This window comes from Natrix helvetica (genome assembly GCF_964273705.1).
Source record: "Natrix helvetica genome assembly, chromosome: W".
NCBI lineage: Eukaryota > Metazoa > Chordata > Lepidosauria > Squamata > Natricidae > Natrix > Natrix helvetica.
The window spans coordinates 80577285-80594425 of NC_138555.1; the positions used below are offsets into that span (position 1 = coordinate 80577285).

At 40.4% G+C, this 17141-nt stretch overlaps 1 protein-coding gene across 1 annotated transcript; it reads left to right on the forward strand.

Annotated features, from left to right (window-relative positions):
* Positions 1-11101: 11101 nt before the first annotated feature.
* On the forward strand, positions 11102-16882 carry LOC309400624 (vomeronasal type-2 receptor 26-like; the record flags this gene model as incomplete). The annotated part of the gene is made up of 4 exons (XM_081969184.1): positions 11102-11154; positions 11578-11869; positions 12087-12816; positions 15984-16882. 4 exons carry the CDS (start codon positions 11102-11104, stop codon positions 16880-16882), a joined length of 1974 nt encoding a protein of 657 aa, XP_081825310.1.
* Between the last annotated feature and the right edge of the window lie 259 nt (positions 16883-17141).

Here is a 17141-nt window from a genome sequence, read left to right on the forward strand (position 1 = left end):
TGTGGGCTGGGGCCAGGTTTGAGATGCTTGAGAAAATGTTGGTACCCACTAATCTCTGTAGCATGCAGGACGAAGGAAAGAGACCCTTGAAACAAGTCCAATGCAGTTTCTCCCTGTTGACTTATCAATGCAACATCTGCCTGGGCTGTCATAAGCCACACTTTTCCATCACATGCTTTTTCGCTGCATCTATCATTTTCTTCCGACAGTAAATTGTTCAGCCACATCAGCGTCAGTGCATCTCCATAAACAACCAGTATTCTTGCTCTGCTCTGTGTCAAATTGAGCTGAATTCTTTCCACCAGCTCACTGATCTTATGCCAATCATTCATGCTCTGTTTCTCCCTCTGGGGCAGCCTTTCAGTGAAAGCGGAACATATTCCATTCTGAGAGAACAAAGCCTCCAGGTTGACCAGAAAATGTTCTCCCTTGTCACCATCCTCAGCAAAGAGGCCAATCCAGGTCCATCCAAAAAAATTTAGCAGAGAAATGATACCTTGGACCTGGTGGTCTTCATTGAGGGCCATACGGAAGAAGAAAGGATCCAGTCTATTTCTCTCTTCAGAGGGGAAGGATCCATAGGACAGCTAGGTGGAGAGGAGACATTTCAGAAATAAGAGAGAAGAGAGCAGAAGAGTCAGGATGCATGAGAGTTTACATGGAAGAACATGCTGATTTTGGAAGACAATACAAATCTTCACTTCTGTAGCTTAAGTTCAGGGAACTAATGGAAGGATGAAAATAGTTTTAAAAAACATATAGGAGGAAAAAGTAGGAGACTTTGAGAAATTGTCTCAGGAGCAACCTTCCAGCCAGGAATATGTACACCTCCCTGTAACACAAACACACACTAGCACACCTACATCCATAAAAATCCTTTTATACATAGTGTGTGAGACACAATCAGACAGACAGACAGATCTGGATCAGGGGTGGGATTCAGCCAGTTCAGACTGGTTTGGGCGAACCAGTAGCTCTGATAATCAACAGGGTAGAAAACTGGTTCGCTCCGACGATCAGGTGGGGCCGTCCTTCTATGCCTGCTCTTTATTAACCTATATCCTCTTAGCTGATTCACAGGGCAGAATAGATTGCTATGCATCAGCTGTGCTACTCCCCAGAAGCAATGTGGAAGGTAAGTTTTGTTACAACTATGCAGGGGCGCAGAGCGCGTGATCACCGAATTGATTGTTAAACCAGCAGGATCCCACTACTGACCTGGATAGAACAGAACAGGTAACAGATAAGAGGAGCAAAGCTCTTGTCCAACAAGACAGATGCATGAACAAGAAGTAGATAAGCTCTACTCCATCGATCGGTGCATGATGGAAGAGCTACCATACATACAACACATGGAAAGAAGGGGTCATCCTTCAAAAGAACATCATGACTTCTACTCCCTTTGCCCACTATATTTTACTTTTAAAACAAAAAAGCCAATGCAATCCTAAATCGCATTAACAGAGGGATACAATAAAGATCAAGTGAAGTACTAACACCACTCTATAAAGCCTTAGTAAGACCACACCTAGAATCCGGCATCCAGTTTTGGTCTCTACACTATAAAAAAAGAGGTTGAGACTCTAGAAAAAGTGCAAAGAAAAGCAACCAGGATGACTGGAGACTGGAGGCTAAAACATATGAAGAACGGGTGCAGGAACTGGGCATGGCTAGTCTACTGAAGAGAAGGACCAGGGAGACAGGATAGCAGTGTTTCAATATTTGAGGGGCTGCCACAGAGAGGAAGGAGTCAATCTATTTTCCAAAGCACCTGAAGGCCAGACTAGGAATAATGGATGGAAACTGACCAATGAGAGATTCAGAAATGAGAGACTAGAAATAAGGAGGAACTTTCTGACAGTGAGAACAATCAACCAATGGAAGAGCTTGCCTTCGGAAGTTGTGGGGGCTTCATCACTTGGGACTTTCACGAAGAGATTGGAGTGCCATTTGTCAGAAGTAGTGTAGGTCTCCTGCTTGAGCGGGAGGGGGGTGTACTAGATGACCTATAAGGTCCCTTCCAACTCTGTTAATCTGTTATATCTTATATCTGTTATAAAATGTTTAGTTGAAATTCCATCTCTTCTGAGTTGACTTGATGGAGTTGCTTTAAGGTGATAGCTTCCCTGTTGATGAAGATTGGAGCTTGGTTCCAAACATTAAGAAAAGTCAAGTCAGCATGGACAAGATATAGAGATGAATGCCCCAACAAAGGGTATGCCTTTATTATCCATTTATATAACTCAACGCAAGCTTTCCTAAGCATATGTTTTAAATGAGAAGCGAATCTAATTGTGCTTAAAATTGTCCTCCATTAATCATTTCCTCTATATATTTTTTGTGAAAGGGACGACGTGGCTCAGTGGCTAAGCACTGAGCTTGTCAATCAGAAAGGTTGGCAGTTTGGTAGTTCGAATCTTTAGTGCTGCTAGGGATGGAGTGAGCTCCCGTTACTTGTCCCAGCTCCTGCCAACCTAGCAATTTGAAAACACACAAAAATGAAAGTAGAAAAATAGGGACCACCTTGGTGGGAAGGTAACAGCGTTCCATGTGTGTTGAACATTGACCACAGATATGTCTTCAGACAGTGCTGGTGCTTCGGCTTTGAAATGGAGATGAGCACCGCCCCCTAGAGCCAAGAACGACTAGCAGATACGTGCGAGGGGAACCTTTACCTTTAACTTATATATTTGTGTAGAATATGATCTGGCTTTCGTTGGAACACCACACAGAGACAAAGCAGATAAAAACAACAGGAGAAATATGCAAACATCTCAAACCAAGCACTTTCCCAATCTACAGTGGGTCTGACCTGTGGAATCTTGTACATCCTTAAAATGTCTGCCACCTGGAAGGAAATATCAGAAGTTAATCCTGCAATCACCACCATCATATTCTTTGGCGAGTCACATTTATAATTGAGGACAAATTGACGTGACTTGAGAAGAAGCTGCAAAAGACTGTGATAGAAGAGTTTTTCCTGGCAGTAGCTGTCCACGATGGAGGACCCAAGGGTGATGTTGGGCAAGATCTTCAGATTCCCATTGATCTCGTTTATAGCATATTGGAAAGCTAAATTGTGCTGGTAAAAACTTGGGATCATTCTGAAAGGGAAACGATACATATAATTCATATGAAAACACCACAAACTACCCTGCACATTCTTCAAGAAAAGCCATGATCCTCAGTCAAGGCTAACTACCTGATGTTTATGGCCAGAAGTACCAACTCATGGCTGGGCTGTGATGAAATAGAAATGGAGAAGGTCAAAAGAAGGTCCAAGAGCATAGTTTCACAGGACCTTCGATAAGGACTGTGACAACTCACCACAGCCATCTTGCCAAAAGACAATTCACTGTGGGACAAGAGTTAGACACAGAGATGGTATTCTACTGGTTCGGAGTGGTTCGCCCGAACTGGTAGCAGAAATCATGGGTGGACCCCGCCCACCAGCTCCGGCTCTATGGCATCCCAATTAGACCCTTTTTCGCCAAAATCACATTTATGAACCGCTAGGGAAGGTAAGTGAATACCACCCCTGGTTAGACTAATATCAAAGAATTAGTGGGATTGAACCATTAACAAAAAGGATGCAAAAGGAGGGACAGAATGAAATGGGAATGGCCAAAATTCAAATATGTTTTCTTCATTTTTAATAGAATAGAATGGTTAAAATTATCCCATGGTGAGTTTTCCCCATGGTGAGTTGGCCATCGCGAGTTGGCCATGATGAGTTAGGCTGTTGTGAGTCGGCTTTGGCAACTTGGCCATGATGAGTTGGCCTCAGCAAGTTGGCTGTGGCAAGTTGTCCTCTTCCCCTTCAATGAAGCCAGCCTTGGACAAACTGCAGGAATACTTTAGAGATCACTAAGAAATTCTATAACTCTAGTCCAGGGGTCGGCAACCTTAAGCACTCAAAGAGCCATTTGGACCCATTTCCCACAGAAAAGAAAAGCCACACAACTCTTTTGAGAGGCAACATTAAAAATAAAAACATGGTTTTCTGCCTGGATGGTCTTCTGTAATGAGCCGAAGGACAGAAAGGGGGAGTAGTGAGCTCCCTCCCATATTTGGGCATACCAGGGGTTGTAACCCAAATACATACCTATTTCCCTGGCTCAGCTGATAAGGAGGAGAGCCTGTGGCTTAGTGGCTAATATTTCTGCCTAATATGTAATACAGCCCAGGTTCAAATCCCAGTAAGGGTATGGCTAGCTGATGAGAGCTAAATAGCTTGAAATAGATCTATACTAGTCTCCCTTTATTTATTTATCAGCACAAATACAACACACACACACACACACACATGTATGTATGTATGTATGTATGTATGTATGTATGTATGTATAATTTATATATATATAAACAAACTATAGTGTGTTGGATTTATGAAATCAATGAACTGCTACAGAGAAAACAAACTTTTATTTCTGCATGCTAGCTTATGTCGTTAAATTTGCAGACTTCATTCACTTCTTGAAATGATTTTTACTTGGATCAACCTTCCACATCAGTTCCGAAATGGCTTCTTCTCTCTCATCTCTATCCAGATATCTTTCCGCAAAGGCTGAGTGTTTATTCTGGAAATGTCTTGCAACATTCTATGTCTTTGCCAATTTTTCATAACATGTTAAGCATACTGATAAACCAGTCGCATCATCAGTGCAAGTAAATGAACCTGCCGACGTACCATTAAATGTTCTGCTTTCTTCTGAAACTTTTCTTTTCTTAGAAAGGTTGGCCTACCAGGGGTCAAAAAGCTAAAATAAATCATGTGCTGGCAGGTGTCACACATTGGCGGTTGTGACCAGTGGTGAAATTTATTTATTTTTTACTACCGGTTCTATGGGCATGGCTTGATGGGCATCGCAGGGGAAGGATATTGCAAAATCCCCATTCCCACCCCACTCCAGGGGAAGGATATTGCAAAATCCCCATTCCCACCCCATTCCAAGGAAAGGATATTGCAAAATCCCCATTCCCACCCCATTCCAAGGAAAGGATATTGCAAAATCTCAATTCCCTCCCCACTCCAGGAGAAGGATACTGCAAAATCCCCATTCCCTCCCCACTCCTAGGGGAAGGATACTGCAAAATCTCCATTCCCTCCACACTCCAGGAGAAGGATACTGCAAAATCTCCATTTCCTCCCCACTCCAGGGGAAGGATACTGCAAAATCCCCATTCCCTCCCCACTCCTAGGGGAAGGATACTGCAAAATCCCTGTTCTGGGGCGGCTTCTATGAACTACTCAAAATTTCCAATACTGGTTCTCCAAACCTGCTGAATTTCACCCCTGGTTGTGACACATATTTTGAGTGACAGGGAACTGCAGCAGAGGGACGAAAGAGCTACAAGTGGCTCCAGAGCCACAGATTGCCGATGCTTGCTTTAGTCTATACTGGGGGGGGGGGGAGTCCCAGAAAAAAATGAAAGTCGTGACTTTCTTACCAGTGGAATTACAAGATCCTGTGGTCAGGAAAAGTCACAGATAAGTCCAGGTTGATCAATTTAGCCACCTTTCAAAACTTATTCAAATTGTAATCCACTCCCAAGATCTTCGTGCAGTTGGGATAATTTTAACATATTTCAAAGGTTACTGTTTGGTATTTAACCCAGAAACCGTATACGGTAGCTACAAATTCTACTAGGGAGTTCAGAAATGAAAAAAAGTCTTCCCGCAAAACTGTTTACAAGAAAATGGCCTTAGTGTGTCCAAAGTTCTATGACCTACCGTCAACGTTTCTCAGTTGACATGCATTTAAAGAAAAAAATATCTCCCATTCAGTCACACCAATAAATGGAAATGGAAGGAAGGATAATGACGGAAGGCCAAGGGTATTTTAATTAGTAAAAACCCATGCACGGAATTTTAGAGGAATTTCCTTACCTGTTCCAGCTCATATTTTCCGATGGAGGCAACTTGAAATCATGCAAGAGAATGATTTGAATAACCTGAGATGTGATCGCACCGATGACGTAATCCCCAGGCTGAAAGGACTCATGTGGAAAGGAAATGAGCTTAACACCACCCAATACTTTACATGCTAAATGAGGCAACATGAGGAGGAATATCATGTACATCACCATTTGAACATGCCTTGCTCTCTTTAGGTACATTTCTGGATTCCTATGGTCCGTGTTGTGGTCTTAAAAAGGCTTCTACAGAAAGCAGAGTAGTCTCCTTTACTAGAGATCTTTAGCCCAAAGATGGATGGTAATTTGCCAGAAGATGCCAAAGACCCTTGTCTTATGAAGTGGGTTGGATTACACGAATTTCAACCTTCCCTCCAACTCTGCTCTTCTTTTATTTAAGTAGAGATAGTCAACACGAAACCATCTTCTTCTTGTCCCTCTCTCATCAGCAGAGGACACAATGCAGGAAAGATTGGCAAGAGACAATTATGGGAACCAGGAAAGGGGACAGAAGACTGATGGACTTATCTGAGGAGGACCTTGGCTCCAAGTTTCAATGCAAAAACTGAAGGGTTTTTCTAAACCACCCTGCACATGTAGCAATTGTTTGATCATGGTTTTTAAAAGCCATCTGAACATGGCCAAGAAAAATACATGGTTTTCAGTAATTGCAGGAAAGATAACTGCATCAACCAGGGTCAAATGAGAGTAATGGCTTTGCTTGTAAACATGCTGCCCAAGTCCCACCCATATTCCCCTTCCAGGTTGAATTAATAATAGTTTCCTTTAAATATAGAGTAATTTTGTCTCTGTAGAATTTTTTTTTTTAAAAGAGAGACTCAGGCTGGTTTGCTAAAGCTGATACCAGTGGCGGGATCCTACCGGTTTAAGAACCAATTGGGCGATTGCACGCTTCACACTGAGATCTTCTTCCTAGGCATTGTGATGTTGCATATGTGGCCCATAACTTCCTTCAGTTTACCCGGACACTGAAAAATCTGATTTTGCATGGTGTTTATAGTCCAATGTGTTTTACACTTCTACTGTGTTTTACATTGTTTTGAGCTAACTAGGACTTATGCTCCTCTACAGTTTGATGGTGGACTTTCTTGTCAGAATGTTGCCAGCCATTTTTAGAATGGAATGGAATGGAATGGAATGGAATGGAATGGAATGGAATGGAATGGAATGGAATGGAATGGAATGGAATGGAATAGAATAGAATAGAATAGAATAGAATAGAATAGAATAGAATAGAATAGAATAGAATAGCAGAGTTGGAAGGGATTTTGGATGTCTTCTAGTTGAACCCACTGCCTGGACAGGAAATCCTACATCACTTCAGACAAATGGCTACCCCACATCTTACAATACAATACAATACAATACAATACAATACAATACAATACAATACAATACAATACAATACAATACAATACAATAGTCGAGTTGGAAGGGACCTTGGAGGTCTTCTAGTCCAACCCCCTGCCTAGGCAGGAAACCCTATACTGTTTCAGACATATGGCTATCCAACATCTTCTTAAAGACTTCCAGTGTTGGGGCATTCACAACTTCTGGAGGCAACTTCTGTTCCACTAATTAATTGTTCTAACTGTCAGGAAGTTTCTCCTCAGTTCTAAGTTGCTTCTCTCCTTGATTAGTTTCCACCCATTGCTTCTTGTTCTACCCTCAGGTGCTTTGGAGAATAGTTTGACTCCCTCTTCTTTGTGGCAATAACTGAGATATTGGAACACTGCTATCATGTCTCCTCTAGTCCTTCTTTCTATTAAACTAGACATACCCAGTTCCTGCAACCGTTCTTCATATGTTTTAGTCTCCAGTCCCCTAATCCTTTTTGTTGCTCTTCTCTGCACACTTTCTAGAGTCTCCACATCTTTTCTACATATATATGTATTTGTGTTACAACCCCTGGTATGCCTAAATATGGGAGGAAGGTCACTACTCCCTCCCACCCCGGTTTCTGTCTGGATGGTTTTCTGTGATGAGCCGAATGACAGAAAGAGGGAGTAGGGAGCTCCCTCCCATATTTAGGCATACCAGGGGTTGTAACACAAATACATACCTATTTCCCTGGCTCAACTGATAAGGAGGCGAGCCTGTGGCTTAGTGGCTAAGACTCCTGCCTAAGATATAATACAGCCCAGGTTCGAATCCCAGTAAAGGTATGGCTAGCTGATGAGAGCTAATTAGCTCGAAATAGATCTATACTAGTCTCCCTTTATTTATTTATCAGTACAAATAAAACACAAATATGAAAAGGCAACATTAAAAATAAAAATATGGCTTTCTGCCTGCATGGTCTTCTGGACCATGGTCATTGGTCACTACTCCCTCTTTCTGTCCTTCGGCTTATCACAGAAGACCATGCAGGCAGAAAGCCATATTTTTATTTTTAATGTTGCCTTTTCATATTTGTGTTGTATTTGTACTGATAAATAAATAAAGGGAGACTAGTATAGATCTATTTCAAGCTAATTAGCTCTCATCAGCTAGCCATACCCTTACTGGGATTTGAACCCGGGCTGTATATATCTTAGGCAGGAGTCTTAGCCACTAAGCCACAGGCTCTCTTCCTTATCACTTGAGCCAGGGAAATAGGTATGTATTTATGTTACAACCCGTGTGTTTGTCTGTATATATGTGTGTGTGTGTGCGCTGGTTTTGTTGTATTCGGGTCTTTTCCCATGTAAGATTGAGATTGTCTTGGCAACGTTTCAGCAAGATCTCACTTGCCATCTTCAGTCTTTGGGCTTAAAATGCGAACGGAGCTGCCGTCTTTCTGTAAATTTTTGGTGGGAGGGGATGGGGTGCTGGCTTTGTTTCAGCAAGTGGAATGATTGGTTGTGTGGTTGTATCATGATTGGTAGATTGGTGTTGATTGGTGCTGGCTGTGTGTGCATTGTTGTTTGTATTGTAACGGCCTGGGTGGTGTGTGGTGTTCGTTTGTTGACTAGGGCTGGTTTCCAGATGTTTGGTAGGCGGGAGGTATCATCACGTTTATTCATGTTGTGGGGGTATTTCTCTATTTTGATGGCTTCCATAATTATTCTCTTGTTGAGGTGTTCTGTTTTGGAGATTAACCTGGCTCCTTCAAAATTGATTTCATGTCCTGTAGCTTTAAGATGCTGGAAAAGGGAGGAAGTTTTTTCTTTTTTTCTTACTGCATTCTTGTGTTCTGTGATGCGTGCATTTATTCTCCTGTACCATGCAAAATCTGCCAGGCAACATATATAGGACAGACAAACAGGAGAATATGGGAGGGAGCTCACTACTCCCTCTTTCCGTCAATCGGCTCATCACCTGGTTCGAATCCCAGTAAGGGTATGGCTAACTGATGAGACTAGTATAGATCTATTTCAAGCTATTTAGCTCTCATCAGCTAGCCATATATATATTTGATTTAAATATGATTTGATATGAATTCTAGGTGGTGACTGTTGTAGGGATGCACGGATGTTTTTGGAACCAATTGACACACTTTCTACAATTTGTCATGGAAGATGGTTTTGTGGGGGTTTTGTGTGTGTGTGTGTGTGTGTGTGTGTGTGTGTTGTCTGTTTGTGTTTATTCAAAAATAAAAAGAAAAAGTTTGTAGGCTTCATGGTTGTGGAGTTTCATGATGAGTGAGTGGTATTTGGCTTTTATATATGTATAGATAGTGAGCAAAAGTGAATAAATACTAGTAGCCTCCAGAAATAGTGATTAAAACATCCAAGAAAAGGATGTATAACTTTTCACTGTAGTCCCTTTTGGGAGAGGGGGCGGTCTAGAAGCATGAATAATAAAATAAATAAATATTTGAAGAACTATAGAAAAGTGAAAATTTTTTTTTCCAAAGTATCATCCCTATTCTACTTCTTCAAGTATTTTCAAAGCAATCTGTCCATTATTAGGTGATCCAAAAGAGAGAAAGATGTTGGCCAGCTATGCAAAGTAAAAAAAATGCCAGCTTGCCAATGTTTCAAAGGTAATTACATACCTTACAAATCACTGAAATCAATCTATTATCCAAAGGTTCTCAGCTGAAGGAACTAGGAATGGAGAACCAACCCCTATAATTACTCCTAGAGACACATGAGGGCACAAAGGGGTTGCTCCGTGAGGTTTATTTCCACAGATTCTCTTCCTCCTGTTTTATCTGCCAGCACTTCTCTTTGACTGAAATATCAAACATTCTGTGCAGGAGGAAAGAGGGATTGAAAACAATCCACATAAATATGACTCGAGCCACATGGAGGCGGTAAAGAATGAGGCTGACTTTGTGAGATTCGTTTCCACAGACTCTCTTCCTCCTGTTTTATCTGCAGGACCTTCTCTTTGACTGATAGACTCAAACATTTTCTCCATAACAATAGAGTGGAGATGCTGTTCCTTCTTTTGTTCTTGGTGCACAGAGTAGCTACTCTAAGATGCCCTGCAAGTGATGCTTTCCCTGTTCCACATGAGTGGTTCCAGCATGGGGACCTCATCATTGGTGGGATGGCATCTCAAATTTTTTACCAGTTTTATGACATTGAATTGAAGGACCATCCTTCTCTAAAGCCTTATCCCTTTCCAATGTAATATTTTTTTCTCTCTCTCCTTCAGATGTGTTCTCCAATTTTACCGAACTCCCCCAATTTTTCTTATATGACTAAAAGCTGTATGAGCATAATGCAGATTTTGTATCTATTATAATGTAACATCTTTGTCTTTTGAGTGTATCTGGTTGTGGGCGAATAAATATTTTCTTTAAGTGAATGTCTTTTACAAGAAAATAAACTCTTAAAGTCTTTTTCACTCATACATGAAATGTTCAACAAAAGAAGTTTTTTGAAGAACATTCGGTGAGCTGAACTTATTATTGTTATTTCAAAAAAAGATCTGCATTATGACTTATTGCAAAATATGCAAACCCCTAAATAAATGATGTTTGCTGTTCTATGCTAAGCTGAAAGAAAATATAAAAGTAGTACCTTGGGGAAAAAAAGTTGACTATATTCTTTGCTGTAGTGCTTCTTTATTGTGATGCATGGAAATAGACAGAAAGGCTCTGTCAATTAATGCCGTATTTTATTATGTGCAATTCTCATCCTCCTATTTCCATCAGAGACAGAAGCATTTATTATTCATTTGGAAATGATACCAAATTTATTTTATTTATTTTTTATTTTATTTGTCAAACATGTACGAGATAACAGGTATAAGTGTAAACATGGAGATGAACGAAGGAAATGGGTACGAATAAATGGAGACAGTGGGACAGGGATGGTAGATACACTGGTGCGCTTATGAATGCCCCCTTATAGACCTCTTACGAAAGGGGTGAGATCCACGGTAGACAGTTAAGGTTAAAGTTATGGGGGTTTGAAGATGTAACAACAGAGTCGAGTAGTGCATTCCGGGCATTGACCACTCTGTTGCTGAAGTCGTATTTTCTGCAATCGAGTTTGGAGCGGTTTACCTTGAGTTTGTATCTATTGTTTCCCTGTGTATTATTGTGGTTGAAGCTGAAGTAGTCATTGACAGGTAGCACATTGTAGCAGACAATTTTGTGTGGTGTGCTTAGGTCAGACCGTAGGCGGCATAGCAGATTACGTTATAATTATAACAATGTTTAAATGTATTAACCAATAGGATTTTTTAAAACCTTATTGGCAGTGTAGTCACCAAATTCTATCAACATGTCCTTGCCTTGGCCTTTGCTGTGAAGGAGATTAATGAGGACTCCCAGATCTTGCCTAACATCACTCTCGGGTTCCACATCTGTGACAGTTACTACAACTCCAGGATGACCTATCGCACCACTCTGGACCTCCTTTTCAAATCTAAGGGATTCTTTCCTAACTACAAATGTGATAGTCAGAAGAATCTCATGGCCATCATTGGAGGATTAGATGCCTCTACTTCTTCCTATATGGCAGAAAGTATAAATCTCTTCAAGATTCCACAGGTAATTTGGGGAGAGCAGTAAGATATACATTGGTCTTCTTTTATAATGAAGGTTAGACATCATTCAGTTTTCATATTTTTCCCTTCGTTGTCATGAATAGTGACTCTCTCTCTCTTTGTTTTGTGTGTTCAACCTATGCTTAGAACCCATTAACGTTCATTCAGTTTCCATATTTTGTTTCCTTCTTATGAATAATAACTGCCTTTTATTTGTTCAGTTAACCTATGGCTCCTTTGCCCAAGAAGAGTTCCAGGCTACCAAATTATCTTCCCTTCATTGCATGGTGCCAAAAGAGGACCATCAGTACATCGGAGTTATCCAACTTCTTCTCCATTTTGGATGGAGGTGGATTGGCGTCTTTACATTTGACGAGAACAAGGGAGAACATTTCTTGCAGAAAATGCACCTGCTGCTTTCCCAAAATGGGATCTGTTTAGCCTTCACACAAAAGATTCCACAGCAAGCCCCTCTGGAAGATCTCTTTGATCAAATCTCGATCATTTCTCATAAACTGGCAGATCAGAAAGCCAGTGTCTTTCTTGTCTATGGAGAATCATTCACAATTCCGTGGCTTAGAACGGTTGTGTTTCTACATGATCACGGAAACAGAGAGATTGCGTCGTTTGGAAAGGTTTGGATCCTGATGTTCCCGATTGATTTCATATTGACAGGATTTCAAAAGGCTTGGGATGTCCAGTTGTACCATGGGGCTCTTTCCTTTACAGTGCACTCACGAGAGGTCCCTGGATTCAAAGAATTACTTCAAGTCATCAAGCCTTCGACCCACAAAGATGGATTCCTTCAAGAGGTTTGGGAGCAATTGTTCGACTGCTCACTTTCAAATAAAGACTCACCCTCAATGTCTGATGAAAACTGCAGTGGAGAAGAGAAGTTGGAGAATCTCCCTGCACCGCTGTTTGAGTTGCAGATGACTGGCCAAAGCTACAGTATCTACAATGCTGTTTATGCAGTGGCACATTCTTTGCACGAGGCTGCGAGATCAAGAGCCCCACACAGAGGAAGTCAAAGGTTTGAATTTTCAAATCTACAGCCTTGGCAGGTAATGTATGTCTGCCACACCTATATTTTTTCTTTCAGTGAATAGCCTTTCTCGTCATAGTCTAATATGGCTGGTTTGCCATGATACACCTGTGTTGTGCATCTTATTCAAATATAGTTTAACTCTTAATTTCAGTTATGGTTCAAACAAAAGCCTATATATCCTCCATAATAGCACTATTAACATTTTATTTATGTATTGGAAAATATTAATGTAGATTAGATTAGATTAAATTAGATCAGACCAGATCGGATAGACGGATAGATTATGAATGGATGGATGCATGGATGCATGGATGGACAGAATGAAGGATAAGGGGGACATAATACTTTCACTCTATATAAGGATCTTGGAGTCCTAGTGGACAACCATTTAAATAGGAGCCAGCCCTGTGCAACAGCTGCCAAAAAAGCCAACACAGTTCTAGGCTACATAAACAGAGGGATAGAATCAAGATTAAATTAGATCAGATCAAATAGATAAATAGATTATGGATAGATGGATGGACGTAATGACTGATGAATGGGGACAGAATACTTTTGCTCTATATAAGCCTATCAAAGCTCTCTTGAATCTCAGAAACTAAAAGCTGGTTAAAGGCAATTTGTCATATCCTTCTCTAGGTATCAAAAATAACTTTGTACCAATGAAGGAGGATATGTGAAGAACAAGATTATGAATGGTGTAGGTTTGATTCATTGTTTAAATAGTGAGAATAAATCATATTTGAAATCAATTTTATTCATTTCGCTTTTATTGAATGAATTTTTCCCCTATATTTCCTTAAAATCATTAATAAGGGAAAGATTCCCCTCATACTTATGTGCTAGTCGTTCCCGACTCTAGGGGGCGGTGCTCATCTCTGTTTCAAAGCTGAAGAGCCAGCGTTGTCCAAAGACATGACTAAATGCAGAAGGTGCACAGAACACTGCTACCTTCCCACCAAAGGTGGTCCCTATTTTCCTACTTGCATTTTGCATGGTTTTGAACTGCTAGGTTGGCAGAATCTGGGAAAAGAAATGGGAGTTCACTCCATTACACGGTGCTAGGGATTCAAACCACCAAACTACTGATCTTTCTGATCAATAAGCTCAGCATCTTATCCACTGAGCCACCGCGTCCATCTTAAAATCATTAATAGAGAAGACCTAAACAGAACATATAATATAGACTATCAATTTTCTCAGTGTCGTTATATGAGCAATACTATACGAATGGGAAGGATGAGTGAAGGAAACCTGAATATGATGATCTCTTCTGCATTATATTGCTCTCAACACCTACTCTCTTTCATTCCCTTTCAAGTAGCTCCATTCATTTCTTCAAGGCATTTCTTTTAACAATTCAGCTGGGGAGAGACTGTTCCTGAATGAGAAAGGGGAAGCAACAGGAGGATTCGACATCACCAACTTTATTACTTTTCCAAACAGATCCTTTCAGAGAGTTAGAGTTGGAAAGGTAGATCCCAGTGCTCCAGAAGGCAAAGAATTATTTATTGATGGAGATATGATTGCCTGGCACTTTGCTTTTAACCAGGTAGGGACACATTTAATGGAATAGATTGTGATCCATTATGATCAAACGAAGAAGCCTTTGTCCATAGAGCCATATTGAACATAATCTCTGCATAAATCTATAGAGTTTATAAATCTAATTTCTGTTTTCTGAAAGAAGCAAGGTATTTTCTGAACAAATACTCTCTCTATATACAAAATTGACATTACAGTCAGAAAACATTTCATAGTTGGGTTGCAATTATTAATTGAAAAGACGTTGACTCTATATACAGTTATAAATCAAGTTTAATAAAATTTAGTAACCCCTTGAGAAGTCAAATATTGCTTCCTGCCATAATGAATTCGAAAAATCTAAAAATCTCCCTTTTCAAAACCTTTCATGTTTATGACCAGGTACTTCCAATTTCTCTATGTAATGACCGTTGCTCCTCTGGATATTGGAAGAAAGGGACGGAAGGAAAACAATTCTGTTGCTACGATTGTGTACCATGTCCAGAAGGGAAGATTTCAAATCAAAATGGTACGTGAGACATTTCATCAGTTTTTGGTCGATAGATTGAAGCAAATTGTAGTGCAAGTTTTTTGGATACATATAATTAACGGTTTCACAAATTCTTCAGGCTGAATATACATTTCTGCACATGTGGATTAAAGTCTGTTTTGCAGGAATCAAAGTTTGCCCATAAGATTCTAACAGGCAGTCTTTCCAAATACAGACCCAAATTATGTATCCATTGAGTGATATATTTTCTGTAATCAAAGGATCTCTTTATCTAATTATTTATTCTTCACATGTTCAACCTCATTTTTTTCCTAAGATAGTTCACTAAGTTAAAAAAAAACATTTTTTGAGGGGAATGAAATATTAACGGATGCACTGGCTCAGTGGCTAAGACGCTGAGCTTGTCAATCAGAAAGATCAGCAGTTCAGCAGTTCGAATCCCTAGTGCCACGTAACAGAGTGAGCTCCCATTACTTGTCCCAGCTTCTGCCAACCTAGCAGTTCGAAAACATGTAAAAATGCAAGTAGAAAAATAGGAACCACTTTTGGTAGGAAGGTAACAGCGTTCCGTGCACCTTTGGTGTTTAATCATGCCAGCCACATGACCACAGAGATATCTTTGGACAGCGCTGGCTCTTCGGCTTTGAAACAGAGATCAGTACCTCCCGCTAGAGTTGGGAATGATCAGCACATATGTGTGAGGGGAACCTTTACCTTTAAGGATATATTAAGCATTTTAAAAGCATTATTTCCTGGTATCCCCTATCTTGTGATGTCATCTTGATAACTTGTGATCACTGTCTAATCCCTGTAAGCCCAGCTAAATAATGTCCGACCTATTAAATATTTGAGTGGGGGATCATAAACTAATTTGTACAGTAACTTGAGAATTAGAAAAAACTGTGCTGGAAATAGAATAGAGTAAAGAACATTAATCTTAGAAGAAACCCTCACATGCATTTATCATTTTAATCTATGGGCATTGATTCAATTCAAAAACTTCTTTATCTGACAAATTCTTAACTTTTCTTCCAGATATGGATGACTGTTTTGAATGTTCACAAGATCATTATCCAAATAAAGAAAAGAAAGGATGTATCCTGAAACCGCTGGTCTTCTTAACTTTTGAAGAAACTTTAGGAATTGGTTTAACCTCAGCTGCTCTTTGTTTCTTCTTCTTGACCTCTTGGGTGCTTGGAACATTCATTAAGTACCGAGATACTCCCATTGTCAAAGCCAACAACCGGTCCCTCACCTACACCCTTCTTGTCTCTCTTCTGCTCTGTTTTCTCTCCTCTTTGTTCTTCCTCAGCCAACCTGGGAAAGTGACCTGCCTTCTCCGACAACCAACTTTTGGCATCACCTTCTCAGTGGCCATTTCTAGTGTACTGGCCAAAACCATCACCGTGGTTGTTGCTTTCATGGCCACTAAACCAGGATCTAAGATGAGGAGATGGGTGGGGAAAAGATTGCCTTTTTCTATTGTCCTCTCATGCTCTCTCTTGCAAGTATTGATGTGTATCCTTTGGTTGTTGACATCTCCTCCATTCCCTGAGTTGAACATGCACTCAGTGCCCCAAGAAATGATTTTACAATGCAACGAGGGATCAGCTTTCTTCTTCTACTGTGTCCTTGGCTACATGGGTATCTTGGCCATTGCTAGCTTCATTGTGGCTTTCCTTGCCCGTAAATTACCTGACAGCTTTAACGAAGCCAAGTTCATCACCTTCAGCATGTTGGCCTTCTGCAGTGTGTGGATCTCCTTCTTTCCAGCCTATCTGAGCACAAAAGGAAAAGCCATGGTAGCTGTGGAGGTCTTCTCCATCTTGGCCTCCAGCACTGCCTTACTGGGATGCATATTCCTGCCCAAATGCTTCATCATTGTTTTCAGGCCTCAGCTAAACAACAGGGAGCAACTCATAAAGACAAAATAGTACCATGTATGAACTCTCTTGCTAAAAAAAATGCTGACATAAAAGATTAAGGACCTTTTGCCTAGGAACCATATAGTTTGATTTTTGCCAAAGAAGGATTTATGGATAATAATAATAATAATAATAATAATAATAATAATAATAATAATAATAATAATAATATTTGGTTAATCTTTGGTGAGATTCACAGCCTTTGGGGCTGGTTGGTAGCTCAACAGCTCGAGTCCTAACCAAGGACCTAGGAACTGTTAAGGTAACA